The 21,631-nt window shown below is 41.1% G+C and overlaps 1 protein-coding gene across 3 annotated transcripts in view; it reads right to left on the bottom strand.

The window, feature by feature from the left end:
- Window positions 1-1,061: 1,061 nt before the first annotated feature.
- The window catches only part of SIAH1 (siah E3 ubiquitin protein ligase 1), a 21,455-nt gene continuing 885 nt past the window's right edge, over window positions 1,062-21,631 (bottom strand). The window contains exons 1-2 of one of the 3 annotated variants that reach the window (XM_042027550.1): window positions 9,143-9,166; window positions 1,062-4,451 (exon numbers count right to left, since the gene is read on the bottom strand). In XM_042027550.1, coding sequence (XP_041883484.1) covers window positions 3,601-4,449 — 849 coding nt within the window. In that variant the 5' untranslated portion in view covers window positions 4,450-4,451; window positions 9,143-9,166 and the 3' untranslated portion in view covers window positions 1,062-3,600. Of the gene's footprint in view, window positions 4,452-7,511; window positions 7,840-9,142; window positions 9,167-21,631 lie in introns of those variants that run through there. The other 2 variants (XM_042027549.1, XM_042027548.1) reach the window with 2 other exon arrangements.

The following is a 21,631-nucleotide window of genomic DNA, read 5'->3' as shown; positions in this document are numbered from 1 at the left end:
CTGCTGCTTTGCTTTTGATCAAACCAAGAGGGAAAAATTGTTTTCCAAACAGCTGGAGAAACAATCCTGCACTGCCCTGCACTGTGAGAGCACTGATATGCTTGGAATTCCAGCACCGTCTGTTTACACATGGACAAAACAAATCTGCGTTTTTTTAAAAGAGAATGAAGACAACTAAAAAAAAGTTTCCACCACAGCAAAAGAGGGAGCTGCTCCCCAGAAAAGTTAAAGGATGACTTTCTGTCTGACACATCACTCCAATTCCTAAGCCTTGTCTCCATGGTCTCCACCTGAAAGTGAGGGGGTGTAATGCCATTCTGAAGATAATACCAGGCATTTACTGCCAGCCTTTCCTGTCCCTGCTGCCAGAGCTGAAGATGTTCTGTTACTGTGTTGAGATTTTTTTTGAAGAAAACATAAGCATTATCCATTACAGCAGACACTACAGCCACATGTTGGTGCCTTTTGTTTTGCTTTCACTGAGCAGACTAATCCTGTGCAGCAGTGAGCCAGAGCAGTACAGAACTTCTGAAGGGATGGCAATACACTGGGGATCATCTGCTTAGGAACATTCGAACAGTTACATGGACCTGAGGTTAAATTGTGTCCCTCAGAAAAATACCCCAAGATAGCCAAAGCTTATCAAAGGTAAAGCAGTGGTAGCTCCTTTCCATCAACACTCTAAACGGCTACAGAGAGTAACTATCCCACGTGTGCAATTCCTGCTTTAACCACAGCAGCTTGGAAAAGACTGGATAAAACAACAGGACAGGCAGCAATACAAAACCATTCACCTGCTTTAATTTTAAAGCACTACTGCAAACAAGAGCTAGCAGGAACTGTCACAACAGAACCAAAATATTTACATCCACGTTTGTCAAACATTTTAAGGCTTTTTTTTTTTTTTTTTAAAGGGCAATGAAAAACCACAGAGGTAGTGCTAGCAGACAAATGCAAAATCTACTGCTTTGCATCTTTTCGAGACAAATTGAATACTCCTTTCCCAATACAGCAAAGTAAAACAACACTTTCTAAAATAAATAGCTAATGTTAAGACAATACCAGGCTTTAATACAGCGTTTATTTTAGATAAGGTAGTAAACTGTACAGATTTCTAGCATGGTTTCTTTTTTCACATATAACAGTGTAGTTGACTTACCAGATCCTCACACTCTTTAGAGGAGATCCACTGAATTAGGCTTCTAATACTTTTGAGGATCTGGGCCGAAGGGTAATTTCATCATTCCATCTGATGATGGATAGCAAAGGTTTTATACAATTATTTAACACCAAATGGAGCAATACTAATTTACATTACAGTAAGTCAGCATACAGTAGTTATGCTACAGATCTTGTCCTCTGTGAAACATGAACCAACCTGTCTTGAGCACACCAGGCAGCTTTCTACAGCTCACTGCAAAGGCCCTTCCTGAAGGCCCCTTCCAGAGCACAGCCCTGACCTTCAGCCCACTGTACCTCAGTCGAATCACTGCGGCTCAGCACAAGGGTTCAAGGGAGACAGTGCTCCTGGGGACATGGCCCAAGCTGAACCCTCCCAAACAGAAGCAGCAGCAGTGACCAGCCCCACACAGCCCCAGCCTCTCAGGGCAGGGTCAGAGGCTCCACACAGCTTCTCCACTATGTTCCCTAAACAAAACCAGAGCTGGAATAGCCCAGCCAGCCAGGCACCAGCGAGCAAGGGAGATGTGGGCTCCTCTAAAAAGGGTATTTAGCCAACTTTCTGTTAAAGACAAACTAGAGGTAAATGCAGACAAGCTTAATTAGGTGAGAATAATTACTGAATTTAGAAAACTGCAAACAGTTGGCTGTATATTCAAAAGGAAAAAAATGCTAGATTGCAACGAGTTTCGGAAGCATTTATCTACTGCCACAAGGTACCAGTACATCTTTTAAATTACATCTGTGCACAGTTCAAACAGCCTAAGTATCAAATTTTAAGAGTGAAACTTTTATTACATGAAGCTATTTCTGTAGTATAATAATCCAGCCCAATGGATTTTATGTTCCTTACCTGTAGAACTACTTACCTCATCATGCATCAAAAATAAGAACTAGAGTTGTCTTAACAGATCAACTTCTGATAAGAAGGTTAAGACAGTGCACAGGAAATAAACTGTATTTTAATGTGTTACAAAAGTAGTTAATAGCCAGACCAACTCCCCAACACATCTGCTACCACTCGGTTTGACAAAGATTTCCTTCCAACAGCTCAAGATGGAACAGCTTTGCCCCTGCTCGTCTGTGTCTGTTTTGTAACACAAATCCCGTTTACATTCATGGTTCAGGTTTGCACATACAGCCCAGTATCCTTCCAAAGCCTTTAGGGCTGGTCAGTCACACCTGGAAGAGATTTATTTATCTGCATTGTCATGTGGATCATGTCACCAAAATGATATACAAAAGTCAGTTCCAGACAGTTACTTTAGTAACAACCAAAAGACATGAAGACAAGAAACTGAGCAAGAGCATCACTGTGTCAAACTTTGAGCTAAAGCAAAAAGCAGAAGTTGGCTGTTTTTTTTCATTTGCCAGGTAATCTTTTAATGACAAATATAAAAAGACTGAAAACATCTCACTCTGACTGCCTTTTTTTTTTTAAACAAATGGTCTGCTTTTATAATTACAAATACTGTGTAATACAAGACTTTCTTTGTACTGCAAACCAACAAATACAAGGATGCAATCAAATTTCTAAGCATCTCTAAATTTGAAATGTGAATTTTTTTTTTAATTCGGAAAGTTCTTAATAATTGTTCACTTTTGTTAGAAGATAACTCAAAGTACAACAACATCTAGACCTGTTTTTAAAGGAGCTGTCTTTCCTGACATCTTTGAACATAAGCACTCCTTTCGAGTTCAGTACATTCACAAATAGCTCAATTAAGAACAGTATCACCAATGAATTGACTACTGGAAAGAGACAAAATTTACCAAACATACAGAAATATAAGTTTTACCATAGCAATTATGCATATCAAAAGATGACACCTGTAATTAATTTTAAAAAGATACAAAAAAGAGAAAAACCTGAATTACAGAAAAGAAAGTCATATTTATTTAATGAAAAACTAGAAGTTAATAAAAATTAGCAAATACACAAAAAATATACACAAACAGCAGCAATACTATGTAGTGACTTACAAAGGGGGGGTGGGGAGGAGGAAGGGAAGCAGCGGCCAGAGACCAGACCGCTCAACATGGCTTGTCAGTCAAAAGGGGAGGAAAAAAACACAAACAAAAACACGAAACAGTATCCTTTTCAACAGTACAATCAATCTACAAACAAGTTTTTAGAATTATTTTACAACATTTCCTGTAGAATCAATTCTTAATACAAAAGATGCCCATTTTGGGTGTATATATATATTCAGTGGTTTACTGTTGACTTATTTTAAATATATTAGTTACTACATGCAACTGCTTCCTGTAATTTAACAGCCTTTCCTTTTATTTACCTTCATTTATGTCTACCCTCCATCTACCAAATAATTTGTCTGACAGTCAAAGATGGTTACCCTATTTCTGCTAAATTAAATGCAACGGTTTTAAACACTGGCCTGAAGAGGTTTGATTGCCATTTCAACACATGGATATAGTTACGTTGATGCCTAAATTGCCATTTTCTGCAAAGAGCTGTGCAATGCTGGTGTCAAAGACTAGACAGTCACTATTCATAATGGCTGTTGCAATTCCCTCATGAATGGATCGAGGAGTTGCTTCCCAAGTCAATCGCCGCCTATGCCCATTTAGCTCGAGTCGATAAGCAAAGTTTTCTGCTTGCTTGCGTGTTCCTATCAGCTGTACAATTGCAAAGAACTGCTGGTGACCATCATATTTTTCCTGTTTCTCCAACACTAGCATGAAATGAAAGCCAAAACAAGACTGCATCATAACCCAGTCAACAGCACCAGGAAGATTAATGTCCGTGGCCAGGAACACTATATCTTCTCCCTGCAGCGTTGTAATTGACTTATGCTGATGCATCAGATGTGGCATTACAGCATCCAGAGAGCCTTGCCATTTACATGAAGCACCGGGACAGGGACAGGAGTAAGGCCTAAACTCACACAGCTCCTCATGGTCTGCTTTTTCTGTGTGTGGCAAAGTTATCTCGCAGCCAGAAGAGGCATATTTACATGGGAAGAGTACGGAATTGGCAACTTTCTCCATAGCCAGGTTACGGATGGAGCCCAGCGGGCCTCGGCAAGTGGGGCAGCACGTGAGTTTGGGGCGACAGTTGCTACAGACCAGATGGCCACTCTGACATTGCAGAATCGGTGGCAGCACATAGTCAAAGCACACAGGACACTCAAAGAGACTGGCCAAGTCATTGTTGGAAGCTGTGGTGCCCGTCAGCGCAGGCACCCTCTGTGATGGCGTGCACTTGGAAGTACCCGTGGGTAGTGCTGTAGCGGTCTGACGGCTCATTTCTGCAACAGAACAGAGGAAAAACAATTCAGATCTAACCATGTTTCATTGCCTCTGCACACAGGATTTCTTGACTTACAAAGAAGCTTCAAGAGAAAATAAGATACAAATGAAAGCAAAAAAACCCCCCATGTAATACAAACTGCATATATCTTATGAGTAGATCAGCTGTATGCATATGTACACTTGCACGACATGGAAACTGAACAAGTGAGGAAGTTCTGCTCATTGTTCTGAAGTGGAATTTACCGACTGGAAGCTGCAAGGGAGAGGAGTAAAGAAAGACTAAAAATAGTAAGTTTTTTATTGCTGGTTTGTTTTTTTGAAATTGCAGTTATGAAATGCTTCATGCAGATCACTTCTGTGTATCAACTCTGTGTATAGAACAATTCTAAGCTGCTGTGTATGAGAAACGAGGCATTTTTGATGAAAAAAACTATCTTCTGGATAATGACGTTCTCAGTAATCATGTTTACAGTATAATTTTTTTTTTAAAAGCTGAAAAACACAGACAATTACTATACCCTGCTTTTTTCCCAGGATAGGACAGTGACTCTTCATTTTCATTACTCTGCTACTGAGGCCCACAGCTCGTAAAGCACATCCACTACTTCAGCTTTCTGAACCAAAACCATTTGTGAGGTTACCAGAAAAAAACCCCAAAGCAATTATTTTATTTAATTTCCCAAATAAGACTAAAAATTCAAACTTCACTTGTTGAATTTGAGAATTCATTTTACCACGGAAATACTGAGGCATTTACAGTCTCTTGGAAAGGCTCTCTTGATGAAGTTCTATGTTCAGTGGAGCTCCCACTGAAGTTCTGTCCTTTCCAATGTCCCCAGACAAAGGTGACAGCTGTCCGACCAAACAGCTTACTCAAAGCATTCCACAGATGTGGAACAAGTACCATATTTCTTAACATGTTATGTTTTCCTGCACTCCTAACTGTCCTCCTTCTTGTGCAGAAGGAATTACGAGCACTATCTGAAAAAATAAACACAGTTTTGAAAAAATAAACCATACCTTTGTAGGTAAAGGGCAGTTAAATAAAATGCTATCCAAAATTGGCTTCTGTTACACAGTACAATTCTCAGCCACCCTAAGTGCCTCTCTGCAAGTACAACCAGCTCTGGAACTGTCACGTACGTATAAAGCTCTCAAAATAAACCTCATCTTTAATCTCCTTGCTATTTGACATGGGAATATTAGGCAATAGGCAAGCTTCCCATATTTAGCATCATTTCACCCACAAACTTACTCATACTTGGACCAGACAGCTCAGAGCAGCATACTGTGCATGCTTTTGCAAGACATGCACTGTTCAGGGCACAAAGCAGAGGAACTACGAGATTCCAACTTCCAAAATGACTTAGTCCTTGACATTCAAAAAGTAATGACAGACACGTCCAAATTCCTCTACAGAAGTACCTCTCCCCAGAGCTAGAAAAGCATGAGTGTCTAAGATTCGATATTCAGTCACTGATTTTATGAATCTCACAAGCCCACTGACAGCATTTTCTCAGCCCACCAAACGGTCTTACTCCATCACAGGCTTGGTGGTCTAGAAATACCCAATTCCCATCCTTGGGAAAAAGCCCCACGCAGCAGTTTTCAGTGCTGGGCCATAACTGATACCGTAGAGATATGACAAGAATGTTTGTGTCTTTTGGCTGCATCTTCCCACTGTGAGGCATTCCAGCTTAGATGAGAAGTTTAGGGTGTCTGTGACAAATCAAGCATGTGTCCTGGGGAAGTGATGCTGCACCACTGAGGGGATTTGAGCAGCAAGGCCTCTGCCAACTGCACTGCTCTGTGTCCCCAGCACCTGCACATGGGGGGCACCCTCCAGTTCTGTGCTCCAGAACAAACCATCGGACAGGAGAACCAATGCTGATCACACTGTTCACTTGGGAAAAGCTTGGCAATCACGAGAATATTTATATGTAAAATTCTGAAAGTGTTTCCCTTTAAATATTGCAAACACACACGTTTCAAAAAAGTCTATGTGTGCTTCCTCTTGCCTGACCCTATGCATCCTGATCCAGGGATCCCCTGTAACCTGCAGATAACGCTGGTGAAAACCACTGCGTCAGACCAGTTCCCTGGGCAGCCTGACGAGCTGGGTGAGCTCTGCTGTCTTTAATTACACCTCACTGAGCCCGTGCAACAGTTAAATGAAGCAACCTACAAACTCTGTGAAAGACCTTGCACACAGATGCCACTTCCCACTTGAGCTTTCTAAGCTATGGAAGCACTGGAGAACAGAACTGTGTTACCAGCACTCCTGTGTGAGCAGCCTTCACACACACCTTCCACAACACTCACAGGAGCAGGGAATGAAAACGAGCAGGAATCTCTGAACCAGACCACTGAGATCAGCATGCAAGAAAGAAACTGGATAAGGCTACAAACTGTAATTTACCAAGCCTAAACTTGCCCAAAGCCTACATTTTCATCACTCTTGTTAAAACAAAGATGAATAATACATCTTTCGTGGCTATCACAAAAGTTACAAGTTAATCACAAGTAAAGGTTTCAACAGTGGAATACATGTAAACCACCAAACTATAAAAACTATACAATTACAAACCAAGGAAAACCAACTACAGAACTGGAAATAAAGTTTAAAGATATTTTTAGTTACAAACCCCTTACTACAGGTAAAACCCCCTATATGCAATATTTGCTATTACATTGTCTTTATTTGCACACACTAGGAACAAGTCTCTAAGCAACAGCGACAAACTAAGGAACGCTAAGGTGTCATTTTCAAGTTCCTTTAACTCCAATTATCAAAAAGACGGTACGTATTTGAAAAAATTTAACCAACAGGAACAGTGAAAAGAGGAAAACGCATCTTAAGACTTCCTAGTTCTAAATCAAGGAAAACTGTTCTTGGTAACATCAGAACGCAGCGACCTGTTGCTAAAAGCATTCTCGACACTGTTCTGGGGAAGGTGACACGCACAGGCTACCGAGATCTCTCGCGGGACACGACTTAACAGCTCCTACAAGCCCAGCTTTAACTACTGTGCATAAAGCAATTTAAACGGCGCTACCTTTCCCCTTGCAGGTTTTACTCCCCGGCAAGCACGCAGACCAGACGCCCTTCCAGGAATACGGCCCGCTGGAGGCAGATCTGCCCGTCATGGGGCGCGGAGGAGCTCATGGCGTGTCCGCGCAGCACAGACGGGCTCTGGGTGCGAGGGGCGCAGGCCGGGCAGTGACCGCGCTGGAAGCCCCCGCGACCCACGGCGGGCCCCGCGCCGCGCCCGGATGTCACCGCCTCGGGCGGGGCCCACCGCCCCCATGTGCGGCCGCGCTCCGGCCCCGCGCCCCAAAATGGTTCCCCGAGCTTCCCCCGCCACTGCCGGTCCGGGACGGCCCCGCCCCGCCCGCCTCCGGGGGAGGGGCCGACCCGGCCCCGCCCGTGGAACCGGGAACCGGCCCTGCCCTTCCCGCGGAACCGGGATGCGGCCCCGCCCCACCATGGAACCGGGATCCGGCCCCTCCCGCCCGGCAGCGCCCCGGCCCGGCACGGCCGGCCCCCGCACACGCAGCTCCCGCCGCATGCCCGCAATCCGGAGGAGCAGCCGGCCGTGCCTCACACGTGCGCACGGGGAAAGCGCCCCGCTTCCCCCGAAATAACTGCTTTTAAAAAGCTATAGATTCCATTCAAAACTCTCCTGATACATGAAAATCACTTCCTCCTATTTCAAGGATATTCCTCAGATGAGCATTTTTCACTGTGGATCTATAAAGTCCTATTCAACGGGAATTTTCTCCATTTGTATAAAGATTATTCAATTAAGCAAAAGCATAATCTCAAGGAAAAGAAATGAACAACAGAACTAGAACAATGTGGCATATTTGATTACCTACTTGGACTATTAAAAAAGAATTAGGACAGTTAAAAGATAAAGCAGTTGGAAACCAAGTCAACACATTTAGCTCAGAAAAGCTTAGACATTAAGGAACGCTGATGTAATGACGATCATGGAAGTAAGTACAAGTTTCAGTGGAGGCAAAAGAACACCACACTGAGATAAACTGTTGTGGTAACATAAAAAGTAAGGCTACAGCATCTGTAAAGAAAATTATTTTAAAAAAATGCTTTCCTACTATTTGAAACCCAAGTCCTTTTCAAGGAAGACTTGTATCAGCACTGTAACACGTGCAAATAATGCCCGATCACTATGAACAAAAACTGCCCATTCGATACAAGCCTTCCTTCAGTCTCACCCCCAAACGTGCAAATATACAGCATCCCACCAGGTAAGAGTCAAGAAAACTTTCAAGCAGAACAGAAAAGCTGAAGAAAAACTGCACAGAAACAGCTTCTGAGAAACTAAGAGTGTGTTCTGAGGTGTGTGAAACATGCCCTAGGCTGCCCCTCCCGTGGCAGTGTCCCCAAAGCACACCCACGGGCCATTGGACAGGTTACCGCTACTACTGCACGTGTGCTTTGCTGCGCTGAGGAGACCTCAGGGACAAAGCCTTTGGGACCCGGACACAGAACCAAAATACTGTGAGAATGGGAAGGCACAACCAATCCACTGTTTAAAAAGCTCTGCTGAGGCACGGGCATATGGAAAGCAGTTTCCAGAAGTTGAAAAAGATGGTGTACCTCATGTGCCAGAGAATTAACAACAGTAAGTAGGACTAGACTGATACTGTTTCAGCTTCTCACCTTACCGAGGTGTTAGCTCCAGACACATTCTAGAAATCACATTTGCGCTTCACTGGAATACAGGGCACCTTTGACAAATTCAACCTAGCACCATCCACTTTTCTCGTATCAAATATCACATCTTCTCTCACATCTTCACCTATATCAAATAGATTAGACTTGAGTTTAACATTTTAGTTAGCTTTTGAAAGGGTAACTGAATATTAGTTTGGGGGAAAAAACCCACATAAAAGTTCCGTACAGTCATCTTAATGGCTGGAAGGGAAAAAGTCTCATAAGAGAGCAAGAAAAGGACAGAAAAAAATTTATTTATCCCCATTGTCTGTATGTGATGCAATAAAGTGTTTTTTCTATAACATTTCAAAACTAACTGAGTTCAGGGACTTCCATTCAAAATGCACTCTTGATGTATAACAGACACCAACAAAGAATAGAAAATCTTTCAGTTTTTTTCAACTGTACAATCGTATTTGAGAATAAGGCTTTTTTACACACAGGACTGTTAGAGAACACTGGAAATGAGAACAGGATGAAGTTGTGAAAAACACTGACAAGTTAACTTTTTTCAAGGTGTGATGCAAGCCAAAGAATGTCAAAACCCAAAAGCTAAATGAAAGGTTGAAAATACTCATTAAACATAAAATATATCAGAAAAAATTACCCATATTTTTAAAGAAACTAGTATTTTTTATTTCTATTTCATTTAAAAGGCATTTTAGGGCCCAAGGGTTTGCCTTTTGCAGTCTTTCAGTTCCTCTTTCCCAGTTCTTGGGAGATGTTGCATCCCAAGGGCCTGGCATAGTTAGGATCAAATGCAGGCCTGGACAGACATGAGCACCCCTGCTCAGACACAGCCTCTGGACCTGTTGGCCTACTTCAGAAGTTTTAGAAGACAGTTCATGACATAAATTATTAATCAACTATATAATACAACTTAGTCTCTATACACTCTGTTTTTGACTAATGAATTACGATTTTTTCCAACCCTTCCAGACACTGTTTTCTTTGGTGCCCTTAACTATGCTATGTTATTTCAGACACCTCAAGGCTTCTCTTTTCCTGCATAACAAGCAAAAGCTAGATCAATCCAATGTAATAAAATATTATAAAATGAGACCAAAATAAATACACAAAATTGAAGCAAGACACATGATGATTTCCTTTGCCAAAATGTGATCTGTCCAGTTCATCTCTTTTTCATACACAATTAGAGCATTTCCCACTCCCTTGCAGTGACCCACTCTTCCTGAAACTGCAGGTAACTTTTTTCTTGCACCTCAAGACATTCCCTACCAACCCCACTTCCCAATCATGAGTGAAATCTCAATGTACTTATATAACCATAGAATTGTCTTTGTGGCCACCACTGCAGTGAGACCCCAGTCCTTGATGCCCCATGTTTCTGATGCGTCTCACATGTGGTTCCCTCATACCCCACACAATCACCAATGGAGCCATGGCAGTGCCCATCCAGACCTTCTCCGAGTTCAGCACACCATGTGTGGCACATGCACGCACAAACACAACCATGTAAACACCATCAATACTGTTACACCCACCAAACTAGAGTGACCTATTTCTAACTGATCGCAAAACCTTGAGTCTGGCCAGTGCTGTTTGACTTCTGCCTCATCACTACCACTCACCATTTCTCCTGTCAAGATATGCTGGAATACTCAACATCAACCCAGGAGAGGTTTGTTTCCTAGCTATTCAAGATTTTCTTTCCAACAACTTTATGATGTAAAATTAAGAAGGAACAGTGTCCTATAGAAGACATACAATGACCACATCAAAATCACATTAGTAACCAACTACTGTGACTGAAGCGTTCAATTTTAAATGCAACAAAGAACATCAATTCCAACAAGTGAATAACCTGTACTCCAGTCAGTGATTCAACATCCAACTTTGCACAGAATACTGGAGACCATGTGCTACGGTACGCCAACCTCGTGAAGAAAGACACACTGAGGAGCAAAGCTCTAAGAAAATACCTGATAAACCCCCAAATTCTGTTCCAAAGGAAAACTAAAAATGTCTGATCAATAGCCAAAACATGAGTTTGGACCACTTACTCTGTACTCTATAGTTGGAGAACATGCCAGCTTTCACATCTTATATGCAGAATTAAATTAGAAAGCAGGTTTCCTTGTAAATTTAGACCACATACAAATTATAAACCAAAATAGGACATTTATCTCTCCCTGTCTTTTGAGCTTGGAAGGAAAAGGAAGGAGGACAGAAAGCAAAAGCTACAGGAACTATCAAGGAAATTCCTGAAAATGTAAGCTATATTAAAACCAACTAATCAAATGCCACTGTGAAAAAAGAAAATGTAGTAATACATTAAATAAATTGGTATAAGCAACAAAATAAAAATTATTGGTATTTGGTAATCTAATGTAATAAAAGGGAATAAAGCCACAAACTAGCTAGTGAAACTATACACAGCTAAACAAAAATACAGAGAAAAATCACTCTTTAAATACAAATCAAAACCAAACACTTGCATTAAAAAGATCATGGACCACTTCCAAATTGGACGTGACCATTTTTTTCCTTTTTAAAAACAAGCAAGTAACATATCTTGCTGTGACACTGCCAAATCCCACCTAGCAGAAAGGTGTGAAGATGGTGACAGAGAAACACTGCTCCAGGTTGTATCCTTCACACTCCTGCACTGCACCTGGTGGTGCTGTCTGACAAGAGCCTTCTCTTCCCTTCGTTCCCCAGCTCTGTATCCCCAGTGGCAGGATCAGCAGGCAGCCAATTGCCAGAGCCCTCCTTACCACAGGACACCCAGACCTGCCCTCACCCTGCAGCACCATAAACCATGGGATGGACCCAAACCAGCACCTATACCCCAGGAGCCTTCTGAGGTACCAAATGGAGTGTGCCTGTCTGCAGCCTGCTGTGGTCTGGGCACAGATCTCGAAATTACAATGGCAGAAACCACAGAATCTAAGAAAATAAAAAAAACCTTCATATGAAAATACAGATAACTCTATGCAAACTAAGTAACAGGGAAAATATTTTTATTTTTAGTAATAGCTAGTTTCTGTACACTGCGCACAGTGCACACTGAACTGAGCTGCATCAGAATCATCCTCCAACAATTCAACCCAGTAATATCTACAGACACAGGGAGACAACTACGTTTTTTAAAGTTCTAGACATACAAAGCTGCAACAAAAAGTAAAGCAGGCATACAGAAGGATCAGCTACAGAGTGAATTAGTAACAGCAGCAGCAGCAAAGAGAAAAGCAAGTTATTTTTCATGCTCTAACACATACTGCCATTCAGAAGTATCTAAACAGGAAACACTCAATTGTTCTGCAAGGCATCATAGATGGGCTCTGTATACAGTTACACTCCATTAGTATTTAAAAAAAAAGGAAAAAGGAAAAGAAATAACCAACCCCCTCTGTAAACATTAACAGCAAATCCTACCACGTGAGACAATTTGGGGGCTGTGTCTTTCCTCAGTCTGATTTTACAAACCCTATACTCTTCAGTGCATGCTGTAATTGCCACGCAATATTGCATCACCATTCCTGTGTCTGTGGCAGACACGGGGAGGAGGGTGTGGCATGGAAGCACCTACCTTAATTCAGTCAGGCTTAACCAAAAGAAGTACCTGTACTTTGATGTGTCTTCACTTACAAAGTCTTTCTGTGATACCTATTCCAATTCAAATTCAAGACCTATTTTATGTTAAATATTTTCCTGCATAACTTAACAGTAGTAGGGAGCAGACCATCAAAATAACCAGACCTAATCAAGGAGACCTACAAATAAAGACTGCCCTACAGGAGACGACTGGGACACAGAAAGCCCCTCTGTAGGAAGTCAGGACAGGATGACATCCATTGACTACTTTTATAAAGATATTTGCATCTTGTTCATTGCTTAGGTTCATATGTATTTCCATTTTAAATAATCATTTGTTCTTGGGATTCTTCATTTGTTCTGTATTCCTATACGCAGTCTTGATGACAGTAGAGCCTCTGTAAAGTATGGCAATCTAAACTCAGGAGAGCAAATATGTAGGGGAGGGCTTGGAGAATCAAGATACTTATTCCAGAGTACAGACCTTGGTGCCACAAGGTATGTCAGGTATGGATCCTACACATAAATACCTCCAGCATCACATAACACATGTTAGTGGCACTGGAAGCCTAACTCTTAACTCCTCAGAAATTATTAATTTTTCAGAACTTCTAGTACTAAACTACACAGAATCTCTAATCAATCTGAGTGAGTTTTTACAAATCCGGAGGTTTTTTAAAAATTATTTTAATCTTCGAAAACAAGAACATTTAGAAGAATGTCTGGTAAAGAGAATGTCTTTATCACAGACACACACCACAAGGAGAATAAAACACACAACATTTAAAAGTAAAAGATCGAGTCTGCATTTTTAAAATGGAAATTTCTGCATTTTGGAAGTAAATTTTTCCTACTATGCATACTAATTCAAAAGGAAAGCTGTGGAAATCTAAGGTGGGCCACAGGTTTTTGTATTTTGTTGATATACCACAGATAGAAATCAGAAAGCACTAAACTTAGACTCTAAGCAGTGTAAGACCTTAGTAAAAGAAGTACAAAATTACAATGGGATTTGCATTTCTGATGGTTTCACACTTTTCAGTACTTCAATTCTTTAAACTCACATTTTCTGCATACCTTTTGTTTCTAGAACCTATTCTTTGAAGCCCGTGTGCCTTCATTAAAACCTATTCTATTTCAGTGACTTAACTTTTCCCCACTCATCAATTCTGAATCAACTACTTCTGTAATACTGTTGCATGAGGATTCAATTGCCACAATAATAAATATTTTTAAATCATTATTAAAATGTTAATCAAATTCTCAAATGCGGCTACTGAAAACTCTGCAGCCAAGCCTGGTTACACTGCTGCAGAGAGCAACAGTTCCACAGCTTCTCATCAAACCCTCAGGTTTAAAATGTAGCTTTAGCTCACAAACAAGAGCAGTCTCCAAGAAAGTGTTCAACCTGAGCAGACACCAGAAATGGGTGGAGCTGCTGACATCACAGACCACCATGTTGCATGAAAAGACTGAGCATTCCTTGAAACCTCAAAAAAAAAAAAAAAGCCACCCAAACCCACGATTAGTGGTGCTAGAGCAAAAGTCTGGGGCAGGGGAGACCTGGGGTTAGTTCCTGTTTTGTCATGAGCTTCTGAGTCATAAAAGGCAAGTACTTCCCTGCCTTTTACAGGTTTTAAACTACCACAAGTAGCTGTGAGTCTCACACATTAATGCAAAATGGAATGAAATGACTTGATAAGGATACGAAAGTTAACCCTGTTAGGCCCTATTCAAATTTACTTCAGGTTAGTAATAACTAAGTATCATTAAACACTAAAAGACACTGTTAAATTATTTAACATCTCAGTTTTTATAGTCAGCAATCATCAGACTTCAATCACTGTTTACATTAAAACTCCTGCTCACATATGGATAACTGCCCTTTACTCGTCCCAGTATTTTGTACACAGGAGACAAATTATGGAGACATTGGCAACAACCTTCTCACTACTTCTATTGTATCTCATCTGAAGGTCTTCCCAACTTTATGAAAAGTCAAGTCACCTTTCTTTAGAGGGATCCTTGTATTACCAAAAAAAAAATCCCTCAGCCTTCTTTGTGAAGCTCCAAGTACCCAGATTTTCAAGCAAGTGATTTAAGTTCAGCAGAAAAAGAAAGCTCTTGGGCAAGAGGACTACATGTTCTTTTATTGCCATTAAATTCTGATCAGGTACATCTCAAATGCCAAGTAAAATGCACGCACTATTTCACTTATTTGTATTGCTTGGGAATTGCTTCATGGCATACAAAATTAAAATTCTATCATAATCACTCTGAAGACAGACCTGAGTCTACAGCAGAAATTAAAACACAAGATACTATAAATGGTTTGGAAATGACAGGAGTAGACATATCTTTCTGCTACTTCATGTTCTCTTTATCTGCACTTTCTAAATTCAAGACCTATCACTTTCTCTGCAAAATATTGTCCTCTCTTCTGTTACGTATTCAAAATCAAAACTTGAGTCTCTTGCAGTGCTGAATCTCAAACATCAAATCTTAGCCATGAATCAGTCTAAAGCACAGCTGTAAAATTCAGTACTTTTAAACCTTTTTCTTTTACATGAGTATTACAAAAATAGAATAGGTTGGAGAATCGAGCATTCAAAAAACAGGAAATAAAAAATTTAATGTTTCATAGGCAACCTTAAGCCTACTTCTTCATATGCACATTAAAGAACAGCCTCCAATGACATCATCTTTTTCCCTACACTCAACTCCATTAGTAGATGAGCACGTGTACGTCCATGGAAGAATTATTATTGTAGAAGGAAGAACAACTTTTGCTTAAACAGAACACCTTATTTTAAAACAAAACTGTTATAGGTTAGCAGCTGGTTTTAATAGACACAAAAGCGCTCTTAAAATTACTGCTTTACAGGTGCTGTTTTGGAAGAATGTCCATCTCAGCTTCTATTATGGAATGCTTATTTTTTATCTGTAAAATTTCCTTTCTAATAATTAGACGTGACCCCGCACAAAGCCACACTAAAATTCCACAGTACACCATCAACATCTGCCAGCCAAATGATTCCCCAGTCACACCTGTGCAACTAGTCTCCAAATTACATCCTTAATGCACTTGTGCAATCACACAGATATCAGCCACAGAGAGATGAACCCTACACTAACTCCCAACTGTGTTGATGCCTTCATGACAAAAAGGGAGAAAATTCCTGTGAATGAAAGTCATTTTGTGACTCTAAAGACTTTTATATAAATACATGTGCATATACATTTAAAAATAAACATTCAGAAACAAAAATATTCGTTGAGCAGAGCATTTTCACAACTTTTACAAGACAACTGTACATGCACCTTGTGAAACAGAAAGGAGCAACACTTAAGGCTCAAATATAGGCCAAGATCCACTTTAGAGGAATTTATAAACTAGCTTTAGTTAAACACGAGAAGTTTCTGTTTTATACCTTAAAGTGGAGTCATATACGTATCAACACAAAAATGCATATCAAAGCATGTTTAACACATGATTCCCAAAACAACATTAGGTAATTTAGGAAGATTAAAATATAAAACTGTAGCAGACCCATGTTGATTTAAAAAAAAAAAAAAAAGACAGAAGGTAATGAGGTTTCCAAAAAAAAAAAAAAAATCAGAGTCCATTTTTACAGAAACAAGTTAAGGTCATTACCTTTAAAAGTACTAACACGCCATGTTTTAAAGGTTCTTAAATATTTTAATAGCATTTCTAAGAAAACTGCTCAGTTACAGTATTTCTTAAGAGCTTTCACATACCACTACAAGAAAATGGTTTATCTATAGCACGAAGAATGACCCACCAGATACAGGCTCCATGACACCAGGCACACACACAGAGGATGCTGGAGTGTGATTCCACCATTTCTGCAACAAACAAAAGCAGGCTGCCACCAAAATGAGTGGTTGTGCTGTCTGCTTTTTACCCACTGGTTTTCTTTCTCTTTCAGGTAATGTATTCAACAAGACCAGTCTTGCACAAGTACCTAGCACTTCCCCTGGCACCCCAGGAAGCCACCAAACCCAAGAGGCAATGGAGGGCCTTGGCCATCCTTTTTTAGCTCTAAGCCTGCCCTAACATCACCCACAGTGATGGAGGTGACACCTCCTGCAGCAGTGCTGAACCTCCCGGTTCCATGCTGCAAGCTGCCCTGGGAAGGGAACCGGGGAAGTTACCCTCTCCTCACAGGTGGGGAGTTTTCAACTGAACGTGGGACTGAAACTGCTCCGTTTCACATTCACGCTGGTGGCAACAACACTGCAACACTGGCAGCCCAACAGACACTGTACCTTGGATGTGCCACAGCCTGTGCAGTGCTACATCTTCTATTATTTCTCCTTTCCTAACACTGACGTGTTAACAACAACTAACCACATATTTTCAGAATAACGCTGACTTTTAAAAGAATCATAGGAAAAAAATAACTTTTAAACCCCACTTCAAATTAATACCTACATCACATTTCAGCATGAAGCAACTTGTACTAAGATTTACAAAACAACTTAGGAACCTTGTATTGCAGTTGTCCCCCCCTTGTAAAATATAGAAGACATGTAACTTTCCCTTATGAAAGATCTGCAACACAGAGCAAACAGAAACAACAAGGATAAACCTTTCAACTCATGTACATTTCTAAGCTAGACACCACGTCTAGACATTTTTAAGCAATTTATTTTCAAGCTTTCCTTCCTCCTGTATAACACCAAATTGTTTTAAAATACTCCTACTCCAGTTAAAACCTTTGGACAATCCACATATCAGCCAACTTTAACAAACAATTTTACTTTGACATACTTCATCTGAACATGTATTTGAAAGTAACTCTTAAAAGTGTGGCATTTTAAATGCTCCTCCTTGACTAAAAAAATAAACCTTGAAAAGTGACTGTGGTCTTTCTTTAAAGACTAAATTACTTTTTGCTCTGTTCAGTACCCTGTGCAAGAATTCTAGAAAAGAACCTTAAAATACTTAAAGACTTCATGCCACTGTGCTGGTTTTGCTTTGGGTAGAGTTCATTTTCTTTGCAGTGGCTGGGACAGGGCTGTGTTTTGGGCTTGTGCTGGAAGCAGTGTTGATAAATACAGATGGTTTTGCTATTGCTGAGCAGCACTTGCACAGAGTCATGGCCTTTCCTGCTTCTCACACCACGCCAGCAGTGGGGAGGCTGGGGGTAAATAACACACTGGGAGGGGATACAGCCGGGACAGGTGCCCCCAGCTGACCAAAGGGATATTCTAGACCATCTGGCATCATGCTCAGCATGTAAAGCTGGGGGGATGTTTGGAGTGATGGCATTTGTCTCCCCAAGTAACCACCAAGCAGGATGGAGGCCTGCTTTGCTGGGGATGGCTGAACACCCATGGGAAGTGGTGAAAGAATTCCTTGGTTTGCTTTGCTTGTGCGTCCAGCTCTTCGTTTACCTATTACACTGTCTTTATCTCAATCCACAAGTTTTTTTCACTTTTACTCTTGCAATTCTATCCTTGATCCCGCAGGTGGGGAAGTGAGAGAGATGCTGCATGGTACTGAGCTGCCAGCTGGGCTTAAACCGCCCCAGCCACACAAACCACACTTCAAAGAACTTCTCTTTCACTTTTAAGGAGTGGATGAGTAATTTTTTAAGCAGCCAAAGTTATCATTACGCTCTCCTTGTTTTTCTTCATGTCCAGCAAAGTCATCAATTGTTACAAAAAAAGATCAAAATGTGTTTCTGGATAAGGCAAACCAAAAAGGAAAAGGTCAGCAACTGTCTGTAGAGCAACTTACTGCTCTTCTTATATCAACTGCCCTAGAATATATCCATTGTAATTTTATAATTCGTTTCCAGGTGCAAGAGAACAAATACAGATTTTATCATTTAGGTAACATTTTACTTCCTCCCTGAAAACACAGCCAACCTCACTTTTCATATTCAGCTTCTATAAAGAAAAACAAGTCAAAATCAGAAATGGACCATTTGGTTAGCTGTAATTATCTAGCACTTTATCTGATTAAAGTACTGTGGAATTAGTAACCAAATCTCTCATTATTCCTATGATAACACAAAGAATCACCATTTTATACAGTCACTCAGGCATATATTTTTAATAGTTGTCCTGGGCATTACAGAAACATGGAATGCAGTTTGGATCAGAATTAGAATCTCTCTCTCTAGTGCCATAAAACTTAAAGACTATTAAATGAGGCATTAATGCTGGGGTTTGTCTTCCTTTACTCCCTTGTACAATTAACAGCTGAACATACCCTGGCATGATATCAAACAACCCCAAGTCACTAACTTAGGAAGATCTTTGCTTACATGCATTTAAGTGCTAACAGCGAAATCTCAGATAAACCTGAAGTAACAGCTCATGGTAACAACACAGTATCTACGTGTATCTCCCAATTTCTAGTCCACAATGTGATACTGTACACAGAAAACACACATCAAAATTGCATTTTTATCATGACATGGAACGTTTAGGAAGGGAACAGTACGTACACTTTGAAAAAGAATAATCCACTTACAACAAATTTTTCTTATTAATGAAACGTTCTTGTTACTGAAAACATTTTATTAAGGCAACAATATGTCTCTGTTGTGTATTTTGTCAAAGTAAAAAAAAAACCAACCAAACAAAAACCTCTTACTATTTTTTCAATCACAATTAGTTTTCACTTTTAAAGCTGATTTCCCTTCAAAAATCAAAGCAACAGAAAAGCAAAAAAATCCAGAAAAAAAAAATCTGCATCTACAATGTTCATGACGTTTAAGACTGTAAACTTTGGAGCTGAGATCCTAAGCTTCAGACACCACGTGATGGTGGAGATGAACTAGAGCCTGGCAGCATCCTCATTTCACTGCTGCTGCTTTCTGCAGTAGGTAGCACCAACAGCACTGACCAGGACTTCAGGTAACCAGTCAGCAGCTGCAAACACAGTGCACACTTTGGCTTTCTGCAGACTGGCTACATGCGCTACAACTGCAGAACTGAGTTCTTGATATGTCAAGAGTTCAAAATATAATTGATTTACCTTGACTACTCTGCTTTAGTTTAGCTCCTAAAAATAAGATAATCGCTAAAGCAAAAAAGACACTAATAATCCATTTGGCAAAACTCAGTCCAGCTTTTAAAGATGACAATTGCAAGACTACAAGCACTATTACAGAAGAAAAATAAAGCAAAGTGATTCTAACTTAAAGTTAAGAACATCATATTTCTAATAGCACTTGCACACATAGTCTTCCAGAACGTTTCCTCTGAAGACCATCGTTCATAAACCTGTCCTACTTGATTTCTTTGAATTTTCAGACCAAAGAGTTGCTTTTCACATGAACATGCTCATGCTCCCCTTTTTCACATTAGAGGCAGGTGTCTGACACTTAAGTAGGATTTCTTTCTCAATTCACACTAAGCAAAGAGCAGCAACTCTACTCAAACCTAACTATGAAAAGTACTCATGTTATTTAAAGTATTTACTTTCCTTAGTTCACACCTACTTAGCTGGAGCCACTGAATTTCTGAGCTAGCTCCTCTACTACAGTCTAATTAGACTACAGCATTAAAACCTTATCAATAGAAATTATATAGTAACAGTTAAGCTACTTCATCTGGACATGCATTTTCAGGTCAAAAATGCCCTTTGTTCCATCAGGTTCAGAATTCTTGGGTCACAACAGATTTCTAAAACTGTATCACTGATGGAGAGGTCTTATCATTGTGCTTTTCTCTATGATTTTTCACTGCAGTGAAAAGGGCTAAGGCTATTTAAGAACATCAGTTTCCACCGAAATTACCATAATTTTTAGCACTCAATTTTTACTTTAGGTATACTCCCCAAAGTTATTTTCTGCAACTAATTACTAGTCCAGAGAGCCATGCTTTATCCTAAAACCCTCTGTATTAGTGTACCTATACTCCAGTACCTCAAGTCATCATGCAGACCAGCTTGATTAAACGAGGGTTGAGAAGAGTCCCTTCCATTTTCCCTCCCCCTCTGGAATGCACCGTGCTAGTCTCAGTTTAGAAGGGAGATAAACAGACAACTGAAACTATGTCCCGAGCGTGGAATATCCCACGTCCTTCATGACCTAGTCCAATTAGCTATGAGCTTCCTAAAAGACACTCGTCTGCCATGTTAAACAAATTAAATCACTTTATCTATTTATTTGCACTATAAGTAGACTGCTCATTACAGAGACAAGGCAATATTCACCCACGCTGGTTGAAAAAGAGGGTGCAAAGAGAATATTGGAGAAATATTGTATTAATATGAGCATAAAAGTGCCACCAGCTCGCCACCGGAAAAGAAACTTGGTTCTCCTCCTGAAGTAATACTTAGGATGCTTTGCCTTTCACTACAAACGCTGTTGTCTCCCGTCCTTTTAAACCGTGGAGAAGGGGAAAGCATGATGGTCTTCAGCCTTTCAATTTTTACGGGGAAGCCGTAGCAGGAGCAAGAATCTCCCTCTCTCTTTGCTCTCACGGGATTAGGTAAGAGACAGCAGCCCTCCCGGGAACGTCAGCGAGGGGCACCCAGCGGCCCATTTACCCCGGCAGCCCGTTCCTGCAGCGGCCGGGCCCACCGGGAGCTCGCAGGGGCCAGGCCGCTTCCTCGGGCCGCGCCGAGCCCGCGGCGCTCCCCGAGCACAAAGCGCGGCGGGGCCGAGGCCGAGCCCACAAAGGGGCAGCCCCGGGCCGGGCGGCGCAGACCCGGGCCGGGCCACCGCCTCCGCCTGCACACAATAGCCCAGCGGAAGGGCTCGGGGCCGCCGCTCCCCGCAGGCCCCGCCGCGCCCCGCTCCCCCGAGCCGCGGCCGCCACACAACACCGCCTGCCCGGGCCGCGCTTAGGCCGCGCCGGGGCCTTGTCCCGAGACCGCCCCGCGGCCGCGCC

Source organism: Corvus kubaryi, unplaced genomic scaffold (assembly GCF_017639235.1).
Source record: "Corvus kubaryi isolate FWS band 111438036 unplaced genomic scaffold, C.kubaryi_AGA036_p1.0 37300, whole genome shotgun sequence".
NCBI lineage: Eukaryota > Metazoa > Chordata > Aves > Passeriformes > Corvidae > Corvus > Corvus kubaryi.
Note: the sequence above shows the minus strand (reverse complement) of the source record. Positions and strands in the feature narration are given on the sequence as shown.